Here is a 23,322-nt window from a genome sequence, read left to right as displayed (position 1 = left end):
TGATACTTTATCCTGAAGGCAAACTAGCCCTTCTGTCCTCCTCACTCCTACTCCACAGGCAGGTCTGCTCTACAGCCACCTCTTAATTTAACAGCAAATACTTTGCAGAGTTTGAAGTGTTAAGCAGCAAAATAAGGCACAGCAACATGAGAGCGATACCAAGCAACACAGTGCTTTAAAGTGTTCGTGAAAAACATCAACCCAAAACTTTATTTAGTAGAAAACTTTCAAAAGACATAATAATTAGTCTGTTAGAATGTTTAAAGCATTACACTGACAACATACTCATTAAAGACAATTCCCGTTCTCCTAAGGTGTAGCCCCGTTTCATACTGCACCCTTTATTCACTGCTTTCATCCTTACAGAGAGGCTGTAAAGCTCTTCTTCTGCAATGCCATCAAAAAAGAAGTCCTCATTGAAGATAGGATTTCTGCTTCTCTTTATAACAGTGCTTCTCTGCTTCTGTGCTTTCCCTGGCACCAGGGAGAAGGTGATACAACAGTTTATGCTTTTGGGCTCTACAGAGTCATCATATAAACCCTCTGCACTGATTAGGCGGATCCGCAGCCTTTTATTCTCTAAGCAGTATTCAGCTGAGAGCCTCAACATGCCTCCCTTGTCCATTACCACAGTGCTCTCTCCCATGAGTCTCTCCCGGCTGCGGGTCAGGTCCAGGGGGAAGATGGGAGAAGAGGACATGCTGAAGCTGCGTGTGGCAAGCAGCCCCTCTGAGGCCCGCCTGATGGCACTGGGGCTGTTATCAGTGGAGCTGCTCTCCTCTGTAGAGAGAGAATTGTTCCTGGCCACACTGGATTTGTTCTTGGCTTTCAGCGCTAGGCAGAGCAATCCCTCCTGACTTTGTGTTTTGATCAGGGAGCAGGATCTGGGGAGTGACCTGTTGAGAAGCGGAGAACTGAAAGGGGAGTTATCACTGGAGGAGGCAGTATCACTGTCACAGGCACCTTGCCTGCGCAGAGAAAGATGCTTGGGAGGCAGCCTCACAGAAGCAAAGCTGATAGCGATGGGATCAGACACACTCCCTTTGCCACTGAATGTGTTAGCTCTGGATCGAGACAGCATCTATACACTGCAAAACACTTACTGCAAGGTTTTATTAAACAAGTAGTTCTTAATAACCTTTCCCTCCCAGACACACATGCAAGAGAGTCCTTCCCCAGAGAGCACACATCAGAAACAACCTTAAACTGAAAAGAGAGGAAGGATTAGTGCTCTAATGCACCTGAAATACATGTTCTTGGGGCTTCCTAGCTGTTTGCAGCATGTCCCGCAGGTACAGTACGTATGAAACTGAAATACACCAGATGACGTTGCTGTGTTGAAGCAACAACCTGCTAGTACAAACAAGGCTCATGAGAATGCACAAGGCAGCAAGCCAAGGACATTTCAAAAGGGATAATTCACCTTGTCAAAACATGCTAGATCTTGATTCAGATGTTTAACACTATAAAAACAGGTGTGTTGGCAGACATCACTTCCCTGTAGTGAAGTGTCATGAACTACAAAGACCAAGGTGTCACTGATGGAAGAAAGCTTCGAAGTGTGGCCCTGATGTAGTTGCCCGCAGGCCACACTCTGTCCTACTGCCATGGGCTATGAGAGCCCATGAGCTGTGAGAGCCCATAAGCATAACGCTGCTCCAAGGAGTCGTGTGTGGAGGCTCTCTGGGTGTTCCTCCCTTGGCCCCAGCCCCATTCCCGAGTAGACACTGCAAGGGGAGGTGGGAAGGAGCGGCTCTCCATGGCTAGGCAGGAATTCTGCTGCAGGAGCTGCCAGGTAGAGGGATCCTATTGTGTGCAGGGGCGTGTGGAGCACATAAGAACAGCAGCCTCCTGCTGACTTCCTCCTCTCCAGATCATACACAGTACATCTCGAGTTGTTTATATCAGCTTTCACCTAGACTTTATCTCACTTAAGATTTGAATTGGAAATATTCCTGCTTTGCAGCAAGTTAAGACAGCCAGCCAGTCCAGGAAGCTTCACCTAGTCCTTGCAGATTAAATATTAAAAAGAAAATTTATGAATAATGAAAGACTTTCCTCTCGGTAGTGGACTTCGGATGAACATGTCTTCTGTGTGAAGGTGGCACATTGATGGAATTGGCCTCAGTATCTTGATGGGTAGGGCGTGTAATCGTGAGATCTACATCTTGAAGTGGAATGCATTTCAGGGGTGTATCACTAGTCAGCAGCACCTGATTAAGAAACAGATGGTGCTTGCAGTATACTGAAATACAACATTTGAAGCAAAGCTCAAAGCTAGACTCTTCATCCTTGGACTCTGTCCTCAGCCTTTCTGGGTACAGAAGAAGGATGATTCTTTCTAAAATTTCATTTTAGAAGGACCCAGCATTTCAGCAGCTAGTCTGTGGTTTTCTGTCCACAAAATTGTTGTGTTTCTGCAGAAGTATATTCTGAAATAAGAAATTGTTCCACATTTTTACTTTCCATTTTAAAAACCAGGATCTGCTATAGCCCTGACCTCACAAAGCTATATACAGATGATCTGTGATTACCTCCCTTATCTCAGAGCTCCCTATGCCCAAAAAATGTTGGGAAAACAAAAGTCCTTTGGAATATCAGTGGCAGGGAAAAAAAAAAAAATTAAACTGATACCAGTAAGAAGAATCTGATTCTAGGAGCCAATCTAAAGAGCCCCAGAGGCTTCAGGCAACTTTGGAAAAAGGATCAGAATTTTGTGAGGTTTTGGTCTTGAGCAGCAGAGAGGATGAAAACAGGCAGTGACAGTTCTGTTATCAGGAGGAAATTGATTGTCTGAAATTTCATTTAACAGAAAATCAGAAGAAAAGTCACAGGATACTGTAATTATACCTTGGGATAAAGAAGCAGTTTGGGGAGATTTTGTGGATCACCCTCCCCCATCATTAAATATCCTCCATTAATGGTTTACAACCAGAGAAGTGTAGCAAACTGGGTTAAAAGCGCTTGGAGAACAACACTGGCAAGCAGAAGGAGTGTGAGAAAGGCAAGGATTTTCTTTGACAAAATTGCTTCCAAGTCAGGGAATCCACAGGCATGAGAAAATAAACACTTTAACTAGTGCTCCCAAACACAAAGAGTTTAAACATATGGCCAGCTATTACTGTATAAAGAAAAACAATATGAAGTTATTGCTGTCACACACATATTTCCACTGGGAAAAGTAGAAGTCAGATCATGTGACCATAACAGATTCTCTGGCACTTAGTGTTACATTGTGAGGAGCTTTGCTTAAGTGGGGAGGACAAAATTAAACCTGCTATTATTGTTCAGTTATCTCATCTTCTTTCATTACATTAGGTGAACTTTAAGTTTGAATCTAGCCTCAGCCTCTCTCCCTCCCTCATCCCCCAGGGCCAGCAGCCTCCCCCTGGAGCAGGCAGTGTGAAACACATGGCACTTGTGTGGTGGGAGCCTCCTCCACCCCAAACACTTAAGAGAAAACAGGCAGCAATTTCATTACAGCATGTATTTCACTTGAGGCTTTGCGTTACTCGAGAGCATGGCAGAACCTGACACTTCAGCTGTTGGGACACTTGGGGTCTTTTTGCTACCCATGCATGTAAAGTAAAAGATACTTTCCTCTGTTTTCTAGCACTTACAAATATCTTTTGCCACTTACTTTGTCTCAGGTAACATAAGAAATACAATGAAAGCTCTGGAAAATGCTTCTTTAGCACCAGTCTTATAAGGAGCTGAATGAACGAGTCATTGAGAAGAAGGAAAGAATACCAGGGAATACATTTCCAGGCCATAGGTGTGGGAAGCACTGCTCTTCCTTCATGATCAGCAGCACCATCCTCAGAGCTGAGTGTGAAACCAGCCAGGTGATCCAGCAGGTTTTGTGTTTTCTTCCCACCTGAATAAATGATAAAAGCAACTTCCTGGGCAGCAGTCTTGTTCCATCCCTCATCCATTTATATGCAGATAGTCAATCCTGTAAATGCAGGGAGGGCAGGGGCCAGCCCCTCCCAAGTGTCTCAGGGGCTAAAAGCACCTGAAAGCTGTTGTTTCACAGAGAAAATCCCATCCCTGGCCTCCAGGACAGAGATTGCTTTTCATTACTGTGCCAGAGCAGTGTCTGTCTCATCAGCAGTCCTCAGATAGTAAGGCCAGGATCAGAAAGCCATCAACTTGTTCCTGCTGCTTTTAATTAAGCAGAACTCATCAGCAAATGGAAGGCCAGCAAATGACACAGGCACTAATAAGCATAGTACTACAGCTTCTGATATTCCTAGTATTGAGCTACATAGCAGCAGCACCCTCACTCCAGGTGCTGTTTGCTCTTATTTGCTCTTTAATAGGATCAGCTGAAGTTGGGAATTACAACTGATCTTAAGTAATGAAAATATTATATTCAACAATTCACTGATTGGCAACTTCCCTAAAGCGATAGCATTCAACAGCAGCGAACCTGGCAGTCAGGCCAAAGGAGCTTCAGCCCCCAAATACTTAACCCCACTGTCCATTCAAGTATCAGGCATTTCAGGCAGGCTGAAAATCATTAGCAACTACTCTGCTTCCCCTGTCAACAATTTGCCCTCCAAGAACATAATTTAAATCTTTCTGCTTTCTGTTAGATCTGAATTAAAGAGCCTTGGAAGACAATTGTAGAGGACCCCAGTGACCCTGGGCTTGAGGCAGTTTTCTAAAGGAAATTTGCCAAATGAGTTACAGGTTTGTAGATTTTTATTTTTTTTCTTTTTAAAGTTTGCACTGGTATCAGGAAGCTATTACTACAGTTACAGTGATACAAACCCTTCAAGGATAGTTTCAGTAGTACATGATCTTACTTGGACTATGCAGGAGCACATTTCACTCACTGAAAATAGTGTCAAACAAGGGAAAAGAGCCCTCCTGGGCTTGTGTTATTATACTGAATGCTTTGATTTTGAATATTTTTGAAAAGTGTCTTCAGTGTGCTGCCCAGCAAAACTCTGGAAAAGCATTTACTAAATCATTTTAAGTTAGCACCACTTCATGTCCTCCAGGCATAGCAACCCTTTATGATTTATCTATATGGTAAGATAGCATTAAAAGAAAGAATTAACTGAAGATTGCTATCAGTGGATTGAAAGATTGATTTGATCACAGGAAAGGCAAACAAATTACACCTTTAGAGGGGTCAGTGAAAAGCTCAGCATTAAAATAAATCACCATCAGACCCTGGAGACAGAGCAGCTGGGAACGGGCTGGTGCTCCCTCCCTTCCGTCATGCTGGCTTTACCTCTGTGTAATCCTGCTGACTTCAGACTTTGACTGCACAAGTGAGAAGAGAATCACATGCCAAATATAGGCCATGCTAGCTTTGACCGAACTTAGCAGTTTTAACTCCAGAATTACTAATATTAATGTTCCTATTTATCCTGAACGTCTTTTTCACTGGGGCACTGGAGTGCTACACAAAAAAAATACAGTGTTTTAAGAATGTTTTTTTATGACTGAATTGCCGGTATATTCTTGTTCGTTTATTTTATGTTTCTTTTGAATTAACATCTCACTTAAAATCTGTAATGTCAAGAACAGTAACAATTCCCTTCTTCAGACCTCCCAAAGCAGATTTCATGTCTTTTTGATTTTTACTAGATTCTTTTCAACACCAATCCTTTTATAGAGCACAATTCCCATGCCACCCTTTTATTTCTAAAAAAAGCTAATCTAGCAGACTGGGAACATTGCATCTCATAAAATCTTATTAAAACGTTTGGTTGATAGCATTGCCTCATTACAATTTATTTCATCTTTTATCTTTTGTCCTGCTGTAGATTAAACTTTACTCCAGAATCTCATTTTCCTCTCTCTTAGAAGTCATGCACCCATCAGATTTCTGCCATATCCAAATCCAGCTTGTTTTAATGTATCAAATCCATTTTCTAAACCCATTCTTGCAGATGTCTGAAGCAGAAGCAGCAGCCAAGTCAAGATAAGGCTTTGGCTGTGTATGATTGATCGATAGATCCCTCTCCTGTTACCAACTACTGTGGTATTGGAGTTTCTCTCTGAAGCCCAGATTATTTATACAAGGCTAGTCTGCAGATTATGCCAGTTTTGGACAAGGAATGCAGGGCTAGAAGAGGTCACCTAAGTCTCTGAGCATGATCCCTCTTTATTGCAAACATTGCATTATCCGATTCCACATAATCATCTTACCCTGCTGCATCATGAAAGGAAGTCAGATTTCAGCTCTACTTCTCCCAAAGGAAAGCAGTTCTAGATCCCAATCACTGCAGCGATCCCTCCAGGCTAAATTTATTCACAGCCAGACCAGGCTCATCTGTCCTTACACCAGTGTTTTCCTAAAACTCACACAATTCTCTCCCTTCTTCCTTCTCACCAGTGTTCACCTTCTTATGCTCTACAGAGGACAGTTATTTCAGCCTTTCTGCAGATAAATGTCATGGTCTTTTAGTCTCCTCTTATAGAAGACAATAGTCCTATCCTTCCCTGTGATAGGTCATTTCACTAGTGCTTTCTATAAAAGCGGGAATATTCCTTGTATCTGAGGGAAAGAGAACTCCCAATACATTCTGTTATGCCTAAGGCACTCCCCTCAAATGGCTCCCATTTTGGTGCAGAGGGTTTTGCTCTTGCTCTTAACTACAAGACCATGCATTTTGCAGCTCTGAATTTCTTCTGGTTTCTTTTACTTCAGACCTTAAGGAGGGCAGTTCTTTTTCCCTTGTCTTAAAGGAGCAAAGTTTCTTTACCCTTATCCAAATCCTCCCAACACAGTGTGTTTCAAGTAAAGGTTTTCTTTGTATTAGAGGGGAGAGACAGAATACTTTGATTTTGGTCATCAACAGGACCCAAATAAATTATATTTTCTGGACAGAGGCTGGAGAAAAATGTGGAGAAACAGTCTGGTCACACAGTTGAAATGAATTACCATCAGGACTTTGCAAATGAAAAGTTATGTTCACATCACTGCTCCTTCAAAGGGTAGTTGTGAGCAGAGATGTAGAGATGCTTTGTATGTGGAAGGAGCCCCAGAAGCACACATACCACTGCTTTGCATGAGTCTCTGAACCATGAGCTGCGTGTCACCAGACAGAAAGTCCATGAGGTTTACTTACAGCGAGCCCTGTACTGGAAATGCATCATTTCACCAGTATTCTTGGCATCTACAGCCAGTTTCTCTAGAGAGTGGCTAGTCAAGAGGAGAACATTTCAGAAAAGAAAGAGACTATCATCACTCACTGCTCCTAGATAGACTCATTACTCTTCTCTCTAAATTTCTCCTCTAATTTCCTAGGTGAAAACTTCTTCTTTTATTTTTCCATTCTCTTTGCTCTCCCTTCTTTGCCTGAATCACGATGAAATTCCTCACTGTTTGGCAACTAGCTAGCAGATTGTTGGATTGCAATTAGACATACATACATGGTACCACCTGCTATATGCTTTTATTTCTTTTTGGCTCTGGAACAGCTGTTGGTTTCAGTTTTTGCAAATTCATAGTGAAGGAGAGGAGAGATTTTTTTTTTTTTTTCAGATGCTTTAATTTTTCTGCAGGATATCCGGGCATGTAACAAACTCAGAAGAAAATTTAAGATCATAGGTAATCATAATGTTTTACATTAAATTTTGTCAGTGAAACAGTAGACATTTAGTGAGTTTATATAAGGAGTCCCCAGAGTTATATAGGCCAACAACCACATCTGTTTGTCCTGAGGATTGTTTGGGGTTTTTTTAACCTGATTTTAACATTATGGACAAAGTAAGCCAAATAACTCGAAGTTTTTTAAACCAATAGGTAGGATATGAAGTTATAAAGCAACCAATGCATAAAACCTGCAAAAAGGTAAGATGGAAAAATCTCATTGCTCTATCTTGAATACTTCATTCAAAAGTGAGGGAGACTAAGATATACCATGCATCATTTACATGTTTTTCAGTTCACTGACCCATAAACCAATCCTTGAATTTAGCAATAATAGGGCATAATTTTCTCAAAAGCATTGATATGTCTCAATTTTAGCATCTTTTGTCAAGCCAGCTGTAAAAATTCAGATAAAATTTGGTGTTGTGACAAACAAATTTCTCAGTTACCTGGGGAGAAAGGAATCATGCTACTGCAAAAGCCCAGAGCTGGCCATGTTCACTGAAGTAATGGCTCTTTCCTCTTGGGGAGACTCACTGAAAAGTAAAGGCTTGCCTGAGTTGTATGAACAGGGCTCTGGTTGCAGAATCTAGTCTGCACCACAGTATTAAACTCTCCACAAAAACTTCAGAGCTATTCCCTGTCGACATGGTTCCAGCTAATAAGTATAAACAAAAAGCATCTTACTTTATGGGATTTGTTTGGTTTTACTTTGAGAATGTTTTCCCCTCAAACATTGCACATTAAAATAACAGAATTGGTGATAAGTGTAGCTCCCTGTTAGAAGGCCTTTACTTTAGCCTTGGGTAGGAGAATACTTAGTATTCCCTCATTGAATTGCTCATCAGAAACAGTGTCTCAGCACACAAGAAACATCTGCAAAACCTGTCCAAGAGCCAGAAAGGGATTTCAAGTTGTGAGACTGGTAGGCACTATTGCCCTGTGGCCAAGTTTTCTGAAGCAGTATAAATTTCCTTGCAAAACTACAAAGTTGTAACTGACTCCCTCCACGGTCACTAATGCATAGAAAATCTAATGCCATGCTCTCCCTTTCCTTTTTCCCCCTTGCCTAATAACTTTGCTATTTTAAACTGTAACCAGTTCATAGCTGTTTCCCAGCACTCAGTGCTGTTGCACATCTCCAGTCACATATGACTGGAGAGCACCTTGTGGTGGGCTGGGCTGTACCTGCACTACAGTGCTGGACCTCTTCCCTACAGTGGAACAACCTGGCTGGCACCAGGGGTGAGGTTTTGACACCCAAGGGGACTCTAAGCTGATTGGGATTTCTGCTTTGCTTCAGTAAGATTTAAGCCATCCAGCTCAGTGAAAAGTGCTTATGGTTGTTTTCAAGGAGGGAAAGTACAAAGGAACTAAGTGTGCAGGGACAGAGTTGCAGATGTATTTAGGCACTCAGTAATGTGAACAGACACTTGATAGAGGCTCTTTAAATGACATTTTAAACAGCATCTGGATTATGTGGCTTGCATTTACAGCTCAGGTGCTTTGACAGTCTGCACTGCCTAAGTCTATCTACATAGGCTGCTACATGCCTTCCTCAATTCAGTCCCTTAACAGTACAGCTCTCACTAAAATATACAGCAAAACATACGGATTTCGGCCACATGCCATGCCCCCAGCTACATCTACTCAAAAAGCCAGCTATTTCCATGTCATGGTTTGAGCCCAGAGGGCAACTGAGCATCACACAGCTGCTCACTCACTCCTCCTCCCTCAGGAATGAGAAGAAGAAAATACAGCAAAAGGCTCCAGAATTGAGGTAAGAACAGGGAGGGATGATACATCCATATGGTCAAGAGACAGACTCTGTAGGGGAAGAACATCATCATCAATTTAATCCAAACACCACTATCACCACCACTTAACAAGCAGAATAGGACAGTGAGGAGCATTACCACATCGTAAAAACACCTTTCCCCTACCTCTCCCTTCTTCCCTGGGCTCATCTTTGCTCCCAGTTTCTCTACCTCCTCCCACTAGAGGTGCAGGAGGGAGCAAGAAATGGGGGCTGTGGTCAGTCCCTCCCAAGGCAGACAGACCTCCATGAACTGTCTCCGACCAGAGTCCTTCCCACAGGCTGCAGCTCTTCCCGAACTGCTCCAGTGTGGGTCCCTCCCACGTGTGTCAGCCCTCCCAGCAGTGAACTACAACAGCGGGGGCTTCCCACAGAGTCCCGGCTCTCTTTGGGCGCAGCCCCTGCTCCGGCGTGGGGTCCTCCCCGGGCTGCAGGTCGGCATCTGCTGCCCCGGTGACCCCCACGGGCTGCAGGGCACAGCCGGCCCTCTCACCACGGGCTGAGGGGGGGCTCTGCTCTGGCACACACCCCCCTGCCCCTTCTCCTCTCTTCCACTGACCTCAGTGTTTGCAGAGGTGTCTCCTTCACAACTCCCCCTCCCAGATTCTCCTTAAATACATTATCACAGAGGCATGGCCACCATCACTGACTGTCTTGGCCTTGCCCAGTGGTGGGTCTGACTTGGAGCCGGGGGAGCTCTGAGAAGCTTCTCACAGAGGCCACTGCTGTAGCCCCCTCCCCTGCTACCAAAAACCCACCACACACACAAACCCAACACACTCCAGCCCCTTCTCCTGACTTCCAGACAGAGATGCACCTCACCCAACCTCCTCCATCTCTGAGTATTGTACTATGAACATCAGTACTTGCTGAAAAACACCAAAATGTCCCACGTAAGCTAGTGACAATTCCAGCCACTGACCAGGAACTATGGAAAGCCACAGAATCCTCAGCACCTAGGCCTTGGCCCCCTTGGTGTATGAGCAGCATAACCCTTGAGACCTCATGAATCAGTCATGTGTTCACATGCATGGACTCTGGTGACTTGAGAAGAGATTGAAAGGGGCAATCCCTGACAAAAGCCTTTTGCTTTACCACTGAAATTACAAATGGTACAGGGTTAGGTTTTTTCCCTAAATTTCAGTGAGAAAACCAGTTACTGACTTGGAACATCATAGAGCTGAGCTAAAATTAAACTTTGGGGTGAAATTAAACATTATTGGTCAAGACTAAATGATTTATGTTCATCATTTCAGTTTCCATTAATTCTAGTGCAGTGCAACAGGATGGCATCTTGGATCCAGTTTCCCCACTAACACTAGTCCATATATTCAGAAGTATTTTAATTTTATTCAAGCAAAGTCACTGCTGCATTTTCATTTAGCCTTCATTTCCTCTTATTTCACTGGGAGAAGCATTCCTTCTTCTTTTCCATCTAGGTTGAGCTTGAAATCTGACATGACATTGACATTGTATTTCTACTTTCTCATATAACTGAAAAGTGAGTCACATTGGAGGACTGATGCACATCGTGGGTCTGTAGGATGGGGAATTAAGCAGTATACAATTTAAGATGGCTGTATTGAGGGCACACTACCTACCTTACAAACAGGAAAGCAGTAGTGAACCCTGCTTGTTTCATGAGGCAGGCTTCATCCTGGGTTGACCCCTTGCTGCACGTCATTAAATTTCTGACACTCATTAAAACATGTATTTGAGACCTCGTGTCTGAGGGTGGCATTATTTTGATACTTTGCAATCATTTTCCCTGTACTCAGAAGTGCCTCAACACAAGGGCACTATGATCATGCAAAACCCTGGTTGCTCTTACTAGCTCACAACAGATTGCAGTCTCTGCTTTGAAGAACTTTCAGCTGAGCAAATAGAAATCTGCCTTACCAAAGTGTAATGTATAAAAAGAAGAGAAAACAGGGGCAAATATCAAGTGTAAGATGATTTCATATTGTAAATCTTAACACAAAAAGGCTGCTCCTGCTTACAGCTGATGTGCTCAATTACTTGAAGAGACTGGATTCTAGAAGTAGACATACATGGCCATATCAGCTTACTCATGAGTTACCCAGATAAACTGATGGAGCAAATACCAACTTCTATTTTCTGTTTTTGGCAAATCCTCCAAGGCCAATATCCACCTCACAAAAAGAATATATAACCATTGCAAACATACATTGCTCAACCATGTCCAGTTCATAGGGGGTCAGTGATATCCCTTTTACTCTCTCCTAGGTAAAGGTTAGGGCTCAGAGACCTGTGGTTACCCCTACGGCACAGATGACTCCACATTGTAGCAACCGCAACAATGTAGAGACTGCACAATCTTCCCCCCCTCCTCCCTCCCCTGTGTCAAATCAGTTTGTGCAACAGAAGTGCACAGGACTACATTATGTTCACAAGACTGTAGAAGGTAACTACAGTATCAAAATATTTACAAAATGGAGTTCAGGTTCCTAAACCTGTAAATGAAGTACAGTTACAAACACTTTCCCCACATCTGGTATTCTTGGGCTGCAGTAGATGATGATAAAGTTCAGTTCAGGCAGGTAACAAGCAGAGAAATCTCTCACATTTTTAGTGAATCATTACCTTCAACAAGAGACTTAAGGAAAATATGTTTTTTTCCTTTCTACTTGCTTCCTACACTCAAACATGTACAATACACAAGAAACTAAAGACATGTTTCTTAGGCAAAGATTGAGGTATCTGCAAAACTTGCATGCCAGCCTCTGAGGGCAAAGGCTGGCACTGACAGTGGAAAGCATGCTACAGAGCCTGTTCTGTTGCTGCAGGAGACAAACTTCTTCCTCCCTAGGTGGTTAAGAAATATTTAACCATTTCAATTTTGTAAGTATAAAGTAACACTAAGTAAAATGCAAGTAGAACTGCTAGGGTAAATCATATTAGGATAAAATTAAATTAAATACTTAAGGGATACAAAACATATCTGGGCAAGCTGTGTTTGTAATTTGCACAATATCTCTAGTTTGGCACCATTACATGTTATTGAAGGAATGCTGAAATCATCCCTAAGGCAGAATGGTTACATTTAATGGTACCATCAAGTACAGCTTGCTGCAACTGCCTGGCTCTACAAAATGATCCTGAGAGCCTCAGCAGCAGTGAATGGAATAGCCCAGCACATTATATCACATGGGTTGCCATTCCCAGCTCTCTAAAAAATACCTGATAACACAGAACAATTAATACTGTGATGTAGCTATTGCTTCAGCATCATGCCAGCCATTTTTAAGATTCCCTGAACACCTGCATAGAGAAAGAGTTGATGTCTGGCAGGCCAAGGGTCAGATACTATCTGACCTTATGGTCTTAACTCAGCGACAACTTCAAGTGTCTGCTTAGCTGCAAAGGAGGAGGCTCTGCCTCCTCACTTCACCGTGTACTTTTCCTCCTTGTCAGGAAAGCAATGATGCTAGTGCTCATAAGCAAGCTGTGGTAAGGCCTAATCCTGCCCCATGGACTTCAACAGGACTTGTGCCATCAACTTCAATAGGTGCAAGATGCATCAGTAAAGGATAGCTTTTTCACAGATAAGGGCGCAGATTAGCAGGATTTGTGCTGATTTTCAAAATTGCAACAAGGGTATATTGGCCTTTTTAGGTGGCAGGTACCTTTAGAAAACTGGTCCCTGCCCACTGAACCATTTTTTCCTCCAAGAAAAAGGATGCCACAAGAGACCTAACTGACTTTACCTTTTCATTATTGCCACATTCACAGCTCTCAGCTATGATGCTATGGCTGTCATTCAATCCTGATGCTAGCTGCTGAACCTGGGCATAGAAAAAGAATCAATAGGCTTTGTCAAGTGGTAGAAAGAGCCAAAGAACTCGTGACAAACAGGAAAGGGATCTAGCGGTGCCAACAGTTACTGAAACTCTGTGAGAAATATATTTAACAAAGTGGAATTTTTTTTGAGCATTGTAACATGTAGATCAATTGACTACACATCTAACTGCATGGATGATTTATCCCCAGATACTGAGTGCTGTACACTGCAGCACTTGAGTGTCATTCCTCAACGTGCAATAACGAAGACTAATTTTTGCTCCTAGCATAGCAACATTCCTGCCAAATCCATGAATATTCATTTCACATAGAGGTAGCTGCACCTAAAATTGTGCAGATAAACCTCTGCTGTATTTATTTAGATATCTGGAATAATCTGCAGTCTGGACACCTACACAGAAATACAGATCTCTGGCCAGTTTAGTGGCCACAGAAGAGATCATGCTTCTAGGCAAGGGAAGTGTATTCCATCTCATAAAGCCCAGAACACAGAAACGTTTGGATGTGTGCCACTGGAGAAACTTATTCACTGGACTCAGCAACAATTGGAGACATTATTACAGTTCATTCTGGATAGAATTGTGGAAAAGTAAAAGCAACACTTATTAATGAGATGATTATTCATAGACTGTCTTTATCCCCCTCTTCCTCCACCAATTCAGAATTGGCTGCTTCTAAGTCCTTTCACAAAGCCTCACAATAAGACAAGAGCCTTCTCTGCAACTTTGACATCTGGAACAACTCTCATATTTCTCCATCTTGCCACTTCTCCTTCTGTCTTCAGACCTCATAAGAGTCCACAGCTTGCTGCTCTGCTGGAACAGTGAGATTTTCCTCAATTGTTCTGTTATTTTTCATATTTCATTTCATGTAGGTCTAAGTATTTTGTCTGTACATATCTATGAATGTCTGCCACCTTTCATAAACCAGTTTTATCTAAAGGTGGTTGTTGTTTTTTAAATGGTATCTGTTTGATTTATGTAGTGGATAATTTTATTTGGAAGGCACAGTGGATGCATGCTAACCACCAGAGCTGGCTCAAGGGTTCTTATCAGCATAAGCAAACTAAATTGTGCTGCCCTGAGGATGAAGTGCCTAGGTTACACCCAGAACTGGCTTTTTCTGCCAAAGTGACCAGGATTCAGAAAAGGCTCACATGCCCCATTTTCCCAAAGTAGCTGCTGTTTCATACGTTCTCATCCCCCCTTGTGGCAGCAGCAGCTGCCAGTCTGGTTTTCAGGGTTCTGTCAGGGCCCATTCTGCCATCCCTATTGCTGCCTCCTTTGCCTGTGCTTAGATCTAGCCCTGCCAAACTCCAAGAGATTAGCCTCGTTCAAGAATAAAGAAAAATCCCAACCTCAAATCTGCCTGTGCTTTCAACCTATGTATATACCTTCATCTCACTAGAAATTATTTATATATCAATAATCTTGCTTGCAAGGTTGAAAGACAAAATTATGTGCATCTTTATATATAGTATGTGCCAGTTTCCACCTTGTCTGGATTTTAACTCTTAGTGAAATCTACAGCATTACGTTAAAAAAACCACCTCTGCTCAAATTGCCAAGATCATTACTAATTTCTTGTCTCTGGTAAATAAATTAGGTAGGTATGTTCGTGTATACACGTTTGTGCAGGCACCTACTCCATTCAAAAGGGAATGTTCGTGTTTTGTGCTTTGAGTGATCAAAATTTTGCAAGGGCACTTAAAAAAATAAAAACTATAAAGCCAGATAGGCACAATGCAGGGTGTAGAATGGTATGTAAGGGCCTAAGTATGTGCCAGGTTCCCATTAGGATACATGCCCCGGTAAAGTCTAAACTCATGCTCCACGATTAAGAAAGATTTACTATACTACTTCAAAAATCCCACAACACACTTAGTCCCTGAGCACAAGGCTGCAGTGATGTAAGAGACCTGCTCCCCTGCTGCTGGATACCTTTTCTTATTAGCAACTGACCATGAAACGCATAATAGTTCACATTCATATGCAATATATTCCAGCAAGGAAAGCATCGGAGCTGATGCTTTTGCTGTGCTCTCATTCCCCCTTCCTGCAAGATGAGGAGGAGAACATGTAATACAATGAAGACTAACCCATTCTGGAAGGAATGCAAGTCTGTACTGAAACAGTGAATTTTGCCCTTGAGGTGATGAATACAATCAAAGAACAAACCATTTTGCAGAATTCATTACATCTGTGGAAAGAAATCCATGGGTCTGTTTTCCAGAGCTGGGACAGCCTGTCTCAGGTCCAGACTTGCAAAGTGCTGGGTCAGCTCTGGAGAGGAAGGGGTGGCTTGGCAGAAATAGTAAAGCTGGTTAGGGAGTAAGGGAAAACTGCCAAATCCACAAGTCCTGATTACAATTAGTAGATTTAATAGACTCTTCTGTTATGAGATCTTTAAAACGGAAAAGAAAAGATTAGAGAATGTTTAGCCCTGTTCTAATGCGTGTAGTTACATCCCCGTACATTAGCCGCCCCAGGGCACCCCACTTCATTTGCATTACACAGGCAGCAGAAAAGGGATGGAAATGGCCTCTTTCAGTGACTGATGGCCAGAGAGGGGGTTTGATGTGCAGCACAGGGCTGGCGGTGTAGCTTGAAACAGAGAGGATGGGAGAAGGAGCAATGCCAGCCATCGTGGGTTTCCCACCACCCAGCAGGAGGTAAGGCAACTGAACGTAAGTGAAGCTAATCCTGAACGCTAAAATGTCCCCGAAACCCAGAAAATACAAAGGTGTCTCACAGCTGAGCATAAAACTAACAGAGTGCTGTTAGATTTATGTTCCCCTCAGACCTCAGGCATGCCAAAAGTAGTACAGTTCTCATTAATAACTGCTGTTATCATTTAAAAAAAGGCTGCTAAATCATTATTGACTTAATACATCAACAAGAGACCACAACAGTCAAGAGGTTTATCGATGAAATCACAGAAAAGGCAGCTTACTTTTGAAACGGCCTATGATAAGGATACATAGGAAACAAAATAAAGGATGCACTGATCTATTTTTTCTTAATTTATTCCATGTAATTTATATTTTTATAGTAATTATGTGCTGTCAGTGATTTCATATGAAGTGTGTGAATTTTTCATTTTACTGAGAGAAGATCTAATTTGCTATTCCCATGGGTGAAAAGCTGATTATGTATGAATTTGAAAATCATAAATGATTAATTACTTGGTTGAGAATGTTAGCCTTACAAACCTGGTTGGGTATGCACAAACAAGATGTGCTCTGATTAGAGGAGGAAGCAGAAATAACTGCACTAGCACAAATATCTATAAAGTGCCGCTGTAAAAAGAGAACATCACAAGATCTAGACATCATCTAAAAGTTAAATACAGGCCATCTCGATATGCACAAAGAACATGCCCACAGGTAGAGGTTGGTCTATCAGTGCTGAGCAAGCAAGGACTCCACCTGCACATTTACCCTTAAGATACATTATGCAAAAGTTACGAGTTATGTATAATTATACTCCCCCACTCAGTGTCAGGAGTGGCTCTTTTCTTCCCACACAGTCCTTGTACAAGCTGATTCATCAGGTTTTTATAATATTGCATTCTTCACTCATTTGGATAGAGTTGGATAAACTGACTTAAGACATTGTTGTAGAAGACAGACTACAAAGAAGCTACTGCCCTCTTTATAGTAACTCCTTTTGTCCCTGATGATATAGTTCTATACAGCCACTTTGTTTATGGAAGAAAATTCCATTCACATACTGGGACCTTTTTCAGAGCTCCTCAACCTATTCAAAGCATTGGCACCAGCAATGAGGACTAACTTCCCTTACCTTCCACCCCGCTTTTTTCTCAAACATGATGTATTTGTCAGCAATACAGTAAGATAGTGTTGAGTAAATACACTGGCATATTTCTACCACACAATAACCTATGTTTGTATGTAGGTATACTGCTTAACAAAAAGAAAGAGAAAGGAACTTTATCACTTCTGTTTGAGGTGGCTGCAGGATTTGGTTCACATACTAAAAAACCAAGAGACATATCAGGAATCCAAAGATCTAGGAAGAAATACCAGGTTCTCACAGGGTATGTGAAGAGCTATTTTAAAAGGCCAGCAACCTGGTACAGCAGCAGTAAGCACTCAGCAGGGCTTCCTTCTTGCTGTGGAAAAAGCCAGAATCACAAGCCTTTGCAGAACACACAAGCCCACCTGCCTGTGCTCACAGCACCCACTCAAACTGCTGTGCATCAGGTGAGGTACCAGGATGAGGGAAATAAACAGAAACGGGAAAGAGAGAAATGGACTGAGGAATGAATGCTTCCTGTCAGCCAAGATGACTGATGTCTTCCTGTGCTCTGCCCTACCACGTGTCTTACCTTAGAGGTAAACATCCCAAGACACAGCTCCGTTTTCCTGTGATTTCATTCCTTGGCTCTTCAGTAGAGATCAATAATTGCAGCAGTGCTGTCTGCCTGCAGAAGCCTGGGGCCACGCCATGGAAATCCCTGCGTGGCCATAAAGAGAACACAGCAATTGAATGGGAGGCACAGGAAGGAACAAGGCTTATCTAATACTTCAGCTCCACAAACACAAAGTAGTGCTAAAGTAGCACGTGGCCCCAAAACTGATACTCTGGGATGTTTTTACTTGAGTGAAAAGTTTGCAAATAAATATTGATTTTGAAGAGTTACGCTGTTTGTACACATGAAGTTTTACCCTGTGGCCCCAGATGTTAGTGCTTTATTAAACGCACACATTAAAGGAGACTCGCAATAAAGAATAGTGCGACTGCCGCCAATTTTTCTTTGGCAAACCTCCAGCAGGAAATAATCCTGTGTCAACTATAGCTCTCTCCTTTGGTACTGCACAGACTCAAACAATGCATCTGTTGGATTCATTTAAATATGTCCAAGTCTGTTTCATTGTTTTAAAGCATCAAAGACTTTTGCTGTTATAAATCATAACAAATAATCAGTAATTCTGAACAATAAAACCACATGATAAAAATGAGGCACAGCTGTTGCCAGTCATTGAAGGAGATTGTAAAAGAGAAACAGTTACATACATTATAGTGCATGTTATCTAAACGATTTGTTTGAAGACAAGGTGCTAACAATATCTCTCATTTTAAAGGTGAAGATTTTTTCTGTAACACTGAATCACCATAGTTAAAGAAAGATAGTAAAATTTACTATTTATTACAGCAAGAAACTTAATATATTGTAACATCTGGGGAGCCAGGGAAACAGCAGTGTATTTCCTAAAATACCTGGCATTGCTCCAGTGCTTTATCAGCATCCTTAAAACACAGGAATTGAAAAAACACCATTATTGCTGCATGATATGAATTTCAGACAAAGCAGAAAGTTTAACATAATTCAATTCAAGTCAGATCTGATTTGAATCGCTCTGTATAATAACCAAGCAGTTTAGAAGACTAAATCCTATTTTCAAAACTGTAATACAATATTTCCATATGTACTTTGTGCAGAAAACTTTATGTTACCTTTGGATATGGATAAGAAAAAAACTAAATAAAGCATCCAACTTTTTAAAAATAAATGCTGATTTAGTAGGTGCTTTTAAAAACCAGCAAGAATGGTGTGAATATTTACACTCAGGAGTATCTGGAACCCAAAGACTCTGTATTACTTACTGTTCACATTGAGAATTATCACTTAGCTAGATGCACGTGGGTTCATCACATCAGTCCTCATGTTTACTTTGCAATTCTTCCCACAGCAGTTTTAAAAACCTGGAAGTGTTCATCAGACCAGAATGTAGTTCCGCTGCAAACATTAATGTTAAAATATGTTTGTCAGAAGCCACAGAGGGCTTGTAATCAAAAGGCAACTTGGGTTGCCTTCCAAGGGGCAGCATTACAGAAAACACTACTGTTTGGGAGTCAGGATTTTTCTGACAATAGAATTAGCATGCTTGAGGGCAGCCAGACTGATTGACAAGAGGATCGATTTATGACCCTTCTGCTCTACATACTATGTGGGATACAACTAAGAGATGCTACTCTTGTTCTTAGTCTCCTGACCTCCCACCCTGCCAAATCTGTGTCCCCTTAGCTTTGCCAGGACTGACATTTTCTGTGGGAATAAATTCTGAATTATAATCCTATCCTTCATTCTCTTTGAGCTCTTGAAACTGCTGTTCTCTTTAAGATTATGTACCAAAACATCTCTTTTCTGCAGTCTTGGTCTTGAGTGTTCCTTACTAAAAGTTTTAACTTGCTAAACTCACTCTTTTTCTGATCTCCTTCATATGTCTTCCAAACTTGCCTTTACTACATACAGCACTTCAAGGTAGCAGACAATGGTTTAGGATACTGATGTATGGAAACAGAAGTACGTGATGCTGGCCACTAACATCTTATTGGCACTCCCCATCCATCTCATTCAATCTGCTGTTCCTTACAGTGTAGTTAGGTAGTAAGCTCTTCAAAACAAGGAGTGAGCTTTTATTCCATGTTTGCTTAATGCCTAGCAAAATTAGATGTCCTTCAACAATGATAACACAAACAGTAGCAAGATTATTAGAACAATAAATACGTAAGTACTATAATAGTTTGAGGAGCTAGTTTGTACCTTAGCCTCTTTCTGCTAGGGAACAGCAAGGACTAGTTGCTTCCTAGAGGGTGGGAGGTTGGGAATAACACAGCCAGCAAAGCAGAAGCCATCCTACAGTACTAAAGCAATAGTAACAAGACAGGTATTAGCATAGCAGACAGGTTTAACTCCAAACCCACATCATTAGATAAGTTCACATCAAGAAAGCAGATCCAAGATACAATCAGGAAGTCAGTCTACAGGTGAGGATGATGCCTAGTGAAGATAACCAGGGTCAGACACCATCTACTGATCTCCACAGCAGGTCCATATATAGGTCAGGTTCAAAGTCAGACCAGGAACTACAATGTGCAGCTTACAACCTAAACCAACAGAGACAGATAGTTCTTAAGGCCCAGGGCTGAGCTTATATGGAGCTCCTGGGTCCATGGGGCAGAGGGTGTGGGTGGAGGCCCCAGGTGGGGTTGGTTGGGGCAACTGAGTGAATGCACTCAAAACCATTATAATTACTGCCTGCTAATGCTAAAACAGTAATGACAGAGTTGACTTTTGCCGAACATTACTGATCAAGGATAAGTTTGACTCATTATAAATGCCATTTTTATAACTACATGTCTTAAGTTTATCTTTCAAAGCTTTCATTAAAGTAGTCTGGTCACACACAGAGAAGCTAGTTTACATGCTTGGGGATGATTTATGCTGCATTTTAATAGAGCTATTCCAAGACAGTGATTTAAAATGTATTTGAAATGACAGATTGGAAAACTGTTTATAATATACTTCATCGGAGGCCCCTGCACACACATTTGATTAAGTTCTAGTTCACCCAAAACTATGCCAGTATTTCTGTCACCCACAGGCTACTTTAACAGAAATTTCAATACAAGGATTAACATAGGGCTATGAACAAGTAAGACAGCATTTATGGATAGTTTGTATAGATGTTTCATGCCTCTGTTTTGGGGGATTGCTTAACATCTGCCCCCTGAGCGGTAAAAAAAAAAAAAGTCTTCAACCTTACTGTCCCACCTGGTAAACCACTGGAGAATGTCTTTCATGTTCACATGCCAATCCCATTTCACTTTGTTGAAGCACGTAAGTTTGTTGTAGCTCTTGCTCTAACAAAACACACTTCTCCCTTACAGCTCTGGGGTTTAGTAATTAGGAGATGGAAAGATAAAGTTGGGATGGAAGGAAAGCATAATCTCAGAAGTAGTCAGGTGCCTGATAGCATATCTTAATTTTAAAATGTTCTCTGAACACGAGTAAAGCCTAGAAAAGTTATATTCTTTTTAAAAATTCATTATTTTCCCACCAATCACAACAAATCATAAACATTACCTGTCACTGCTGGTAACTGCAACTGGAGTCTGATTTAATCTCAGGAGATTATTACGACGTGCAGATACTAGTATTTCAAACTCTGCAGCTATGACTGGTAAAATCAGTTTAACAATACTCCAGGAAACCAGTGGCAGGCTGAATAGAAAAGAAACACTAAAGAAATTTTGGATTATGCAAGGACATTAACGTAAGTGCTTTCAGGTTCATCTATACTGTGACTATTATTTTTCAAGGGAAACACACCTATCTGCAAATTTTGATAAATTTAAATAATATAAAGGAACCAGGAAGTTGTACTTCTGTTCCTTATATCCACTTACTGCAACAAAACTGTGGATATTTCTTATCACTGAAATAACAAAAACTGAATCCTCAAATGACAGATTGACAGGATACCTCATTTTTTATTGTAATAGTATTATAATGGATTGTCACTGTAGAACCCAAGAGTGTGCTCACACCCCCTTGTATTTGGTAGGGTGGTTTGTGCCTCAGAGCAAGTCACTAGCTGGGTGCAAAGGGAGATAGTATATGTGTCCAGACACACAGAGGTATTGGGAGTAGCAAGACTCAGAAGTGATACAGGGGAGCCTGGTCTTGCCACTGCACTCCATATTGCAGTAAAATTTTGTTCTTTGGGATTAGGGGGTATTTTTGCAGGCATTATGATAAAGAGATTTCCAAGGGTCTGTTTGGAGGGCAATGCAGCAGAGGGATTTAAATGGTCTCCGTGTGAACTGAGAGGAAACAGAACACAGAAATGACAAGAACAAGAGACTGGAATTGTGGCTTTGCATGTTATTGCGTGAGAGAACACATAGGCTAGGAAAAAGTTTAAAAATGAAGTTTGTCAGGCAGAAAAAGCTGGTGCAATCAAGTATAGCAATGGAGCAGAGGAATTTTCTTTTGAATCAGTATTGCAGCCAGAAAATGGGATAATACTGCACAAAGAGATTATATACAAAGAGATTATATATTTTGTAAGAGGGGAGTTTAAATTGTATGCTGAATAGGGAAAGCCGCATTGTTGGAAGCTTATCCTTATGGTGAGTAAAAGACCAGGATAAAAAAGCTGCTCTTTATGCAAAATGTTATGGCTGTTCACAGGTAACTTACATCTGGAAAAGTACCCCTAAAACACAAGAAATACTGAAGGTGTCACTTCTTCTAGTAACAGACACGATAGTATCTCATTAGTAATGAATATGATAACAGTAACTCATTTGTAAAACGGGTATATTGTAAAGTATTTGTAAGTCATAAAGCACACCTTGTGTAGTCTCTATTTTAGTTAAGAGGGCAGACGCTCGTTCCTTACTGAAGCTGACACGGCTCAGAGTGATTATTACGGATGTTAACATTGTGATGCTTCTAATTCTGTAGTGTGAGTGTGTAAGATAACCCCAGTTAGTTTTTGTAACCTCAGACTGTTTTAAACAGTGTGTTGGTACAAGTGTAACTATATTGGACTGTGTCAATTGTATGTGAGTTCAGTGTCTCAAGGTTAATTTGTTGGAGCAAAATTACTGTTGAAGGCAAAACCAGCTGTAGAGCGATGCAGCCCTTTAATCTGGTTACAAGTAAAAATATTTACTAATGGCTGTACTTCAGCTAAATCAGATTCCATTATTTTGATTGCATGATTTTTAACCGTTGCAGTTTTACCGATAGAGGCCTCAGTATATATGGAACTGATTCACATAAGGGACTAAATTTCCATCACTACTTCTTTTCTCCTGTTCATATCAATATATTGGTATTGGAAGCCATCTACACAGCTGTAACGGTGGCAGAGCAGTTAAAATGACAAAAGATGTGTAAGGCAAGTCCCGAGTTTTCTTTGCTGTGACAGCAGTTGATTTCTTGCTGCTGTTACTCGTGTAAATGCTTAATACAACAAAACGCAAGGGCAGTGTGGATCGCTTTCAAAGCCTTCGGACTGTATCCATGTCTCTGTGTTATCCCGAAGCCGTGTCTGCCCACGGAGTCCTGCCCGAGGTGGCCGAGCGAGGGAGTGAACGGCGGGGCTTGGGCGCTTTGCAATGCTACAGTAACGTCTTTCCCGGTAGGAGCCCCGCGAGGACCCCCTTGTCCTGCCCTGCCGTTGCACGTTGCATGGAGTGTCTGGTCCGTGCTGAGCCGCCGCCGAGAGGGGGAAGACTCCGCGCAGGGC

The 23,322-nt window shown here is 41.7% G+C and overlaps 3 protein-coding genes across 5 annotated transcripts in view; 1 reads left to right on the top strand and 2 right to left on the bottom strand.

Annotated features, from left to right (window-relative positions):
* LOC113484077 (C2 calcium-dependent domain-containing protein 4C-like) overlaps nucleotides 1-23,155 on the bottom strand; it is a 34,252-nt gene extending 11,097 nt beyond the window's left edge. Inside the window, exons 1-3 of one of the 2 annotated variants that reach the window (XM_026856216.1) lie at nucleotides 20,835-23,155; nucleotides 19,410-19,534; nucleotides 17,604-17,732 (exon numbers count right to left, since the gene is read on the bottom strand). The gene's annotated coding sequence lies outside the window, so the exon portion shown is untranslated. Of the gene's footprint in view, nucleotides 1-3,767; nucleotides 3,878-17,603; nucleotides 17,733-19,409; nucleotides 20,174-20,834 lie in introns of those variants that run through there. The other variant, XR_003399150.1, reaches the window with a different exon arrangement.
* LOC113483943 (C2 calcium-dependent domain-containing protein 4C-like) lies at nucleotides 195-1,081 on the bottom strand. Its single transcript, XM_026856016.1, has one exon. It carries the CDS (start codon nucleotides 1,079-1,081, stop codon nucleotides 269-271), a length of 813 nt encoding a protein of 270 aa, XP_026711817.1. The 3' UTR covers nucleotides 195-268.
* The window catches only part of TLN2 (talin 2), a 202,094-nt gene continuing 201,924 nt past the window's right edge, over nucleotides 23,153-23,322 (top strand). Inside the window, exon 1 of one of the 2 annotated variants that reach the window (XM_026856212.1) lies at nucleotides 23,153-23,214. The gene's annotated coding sequence lies outside the window, so the exon portion shown is untranslated. The remainder of the gene's footprint in view (nucleotides 23,215-23,322) is intronic. The other variant, XM_026856213.1, reaches the window with a different exon arrangement.

The sequence above is a fragment of the Athene cunicularia genome (genome assembly GCF_003259725.1).
Source record: "Athene cunicularia isolate RWA chromosome 10 unlocalized genomic scaffold, athCun1 chr10_part1, whole genome shotgun sequence".
NCBI lineage: Eukaryota > Metazoa > Chordata > Aves > Strigiformes > Strigidae > Athene > Athene cunicularia.
The sequence above is the reverse complement of the archived record's forward strand: the minus strand, read 5'-3'. Positions and strand labels throughout refer to the sequence as shown.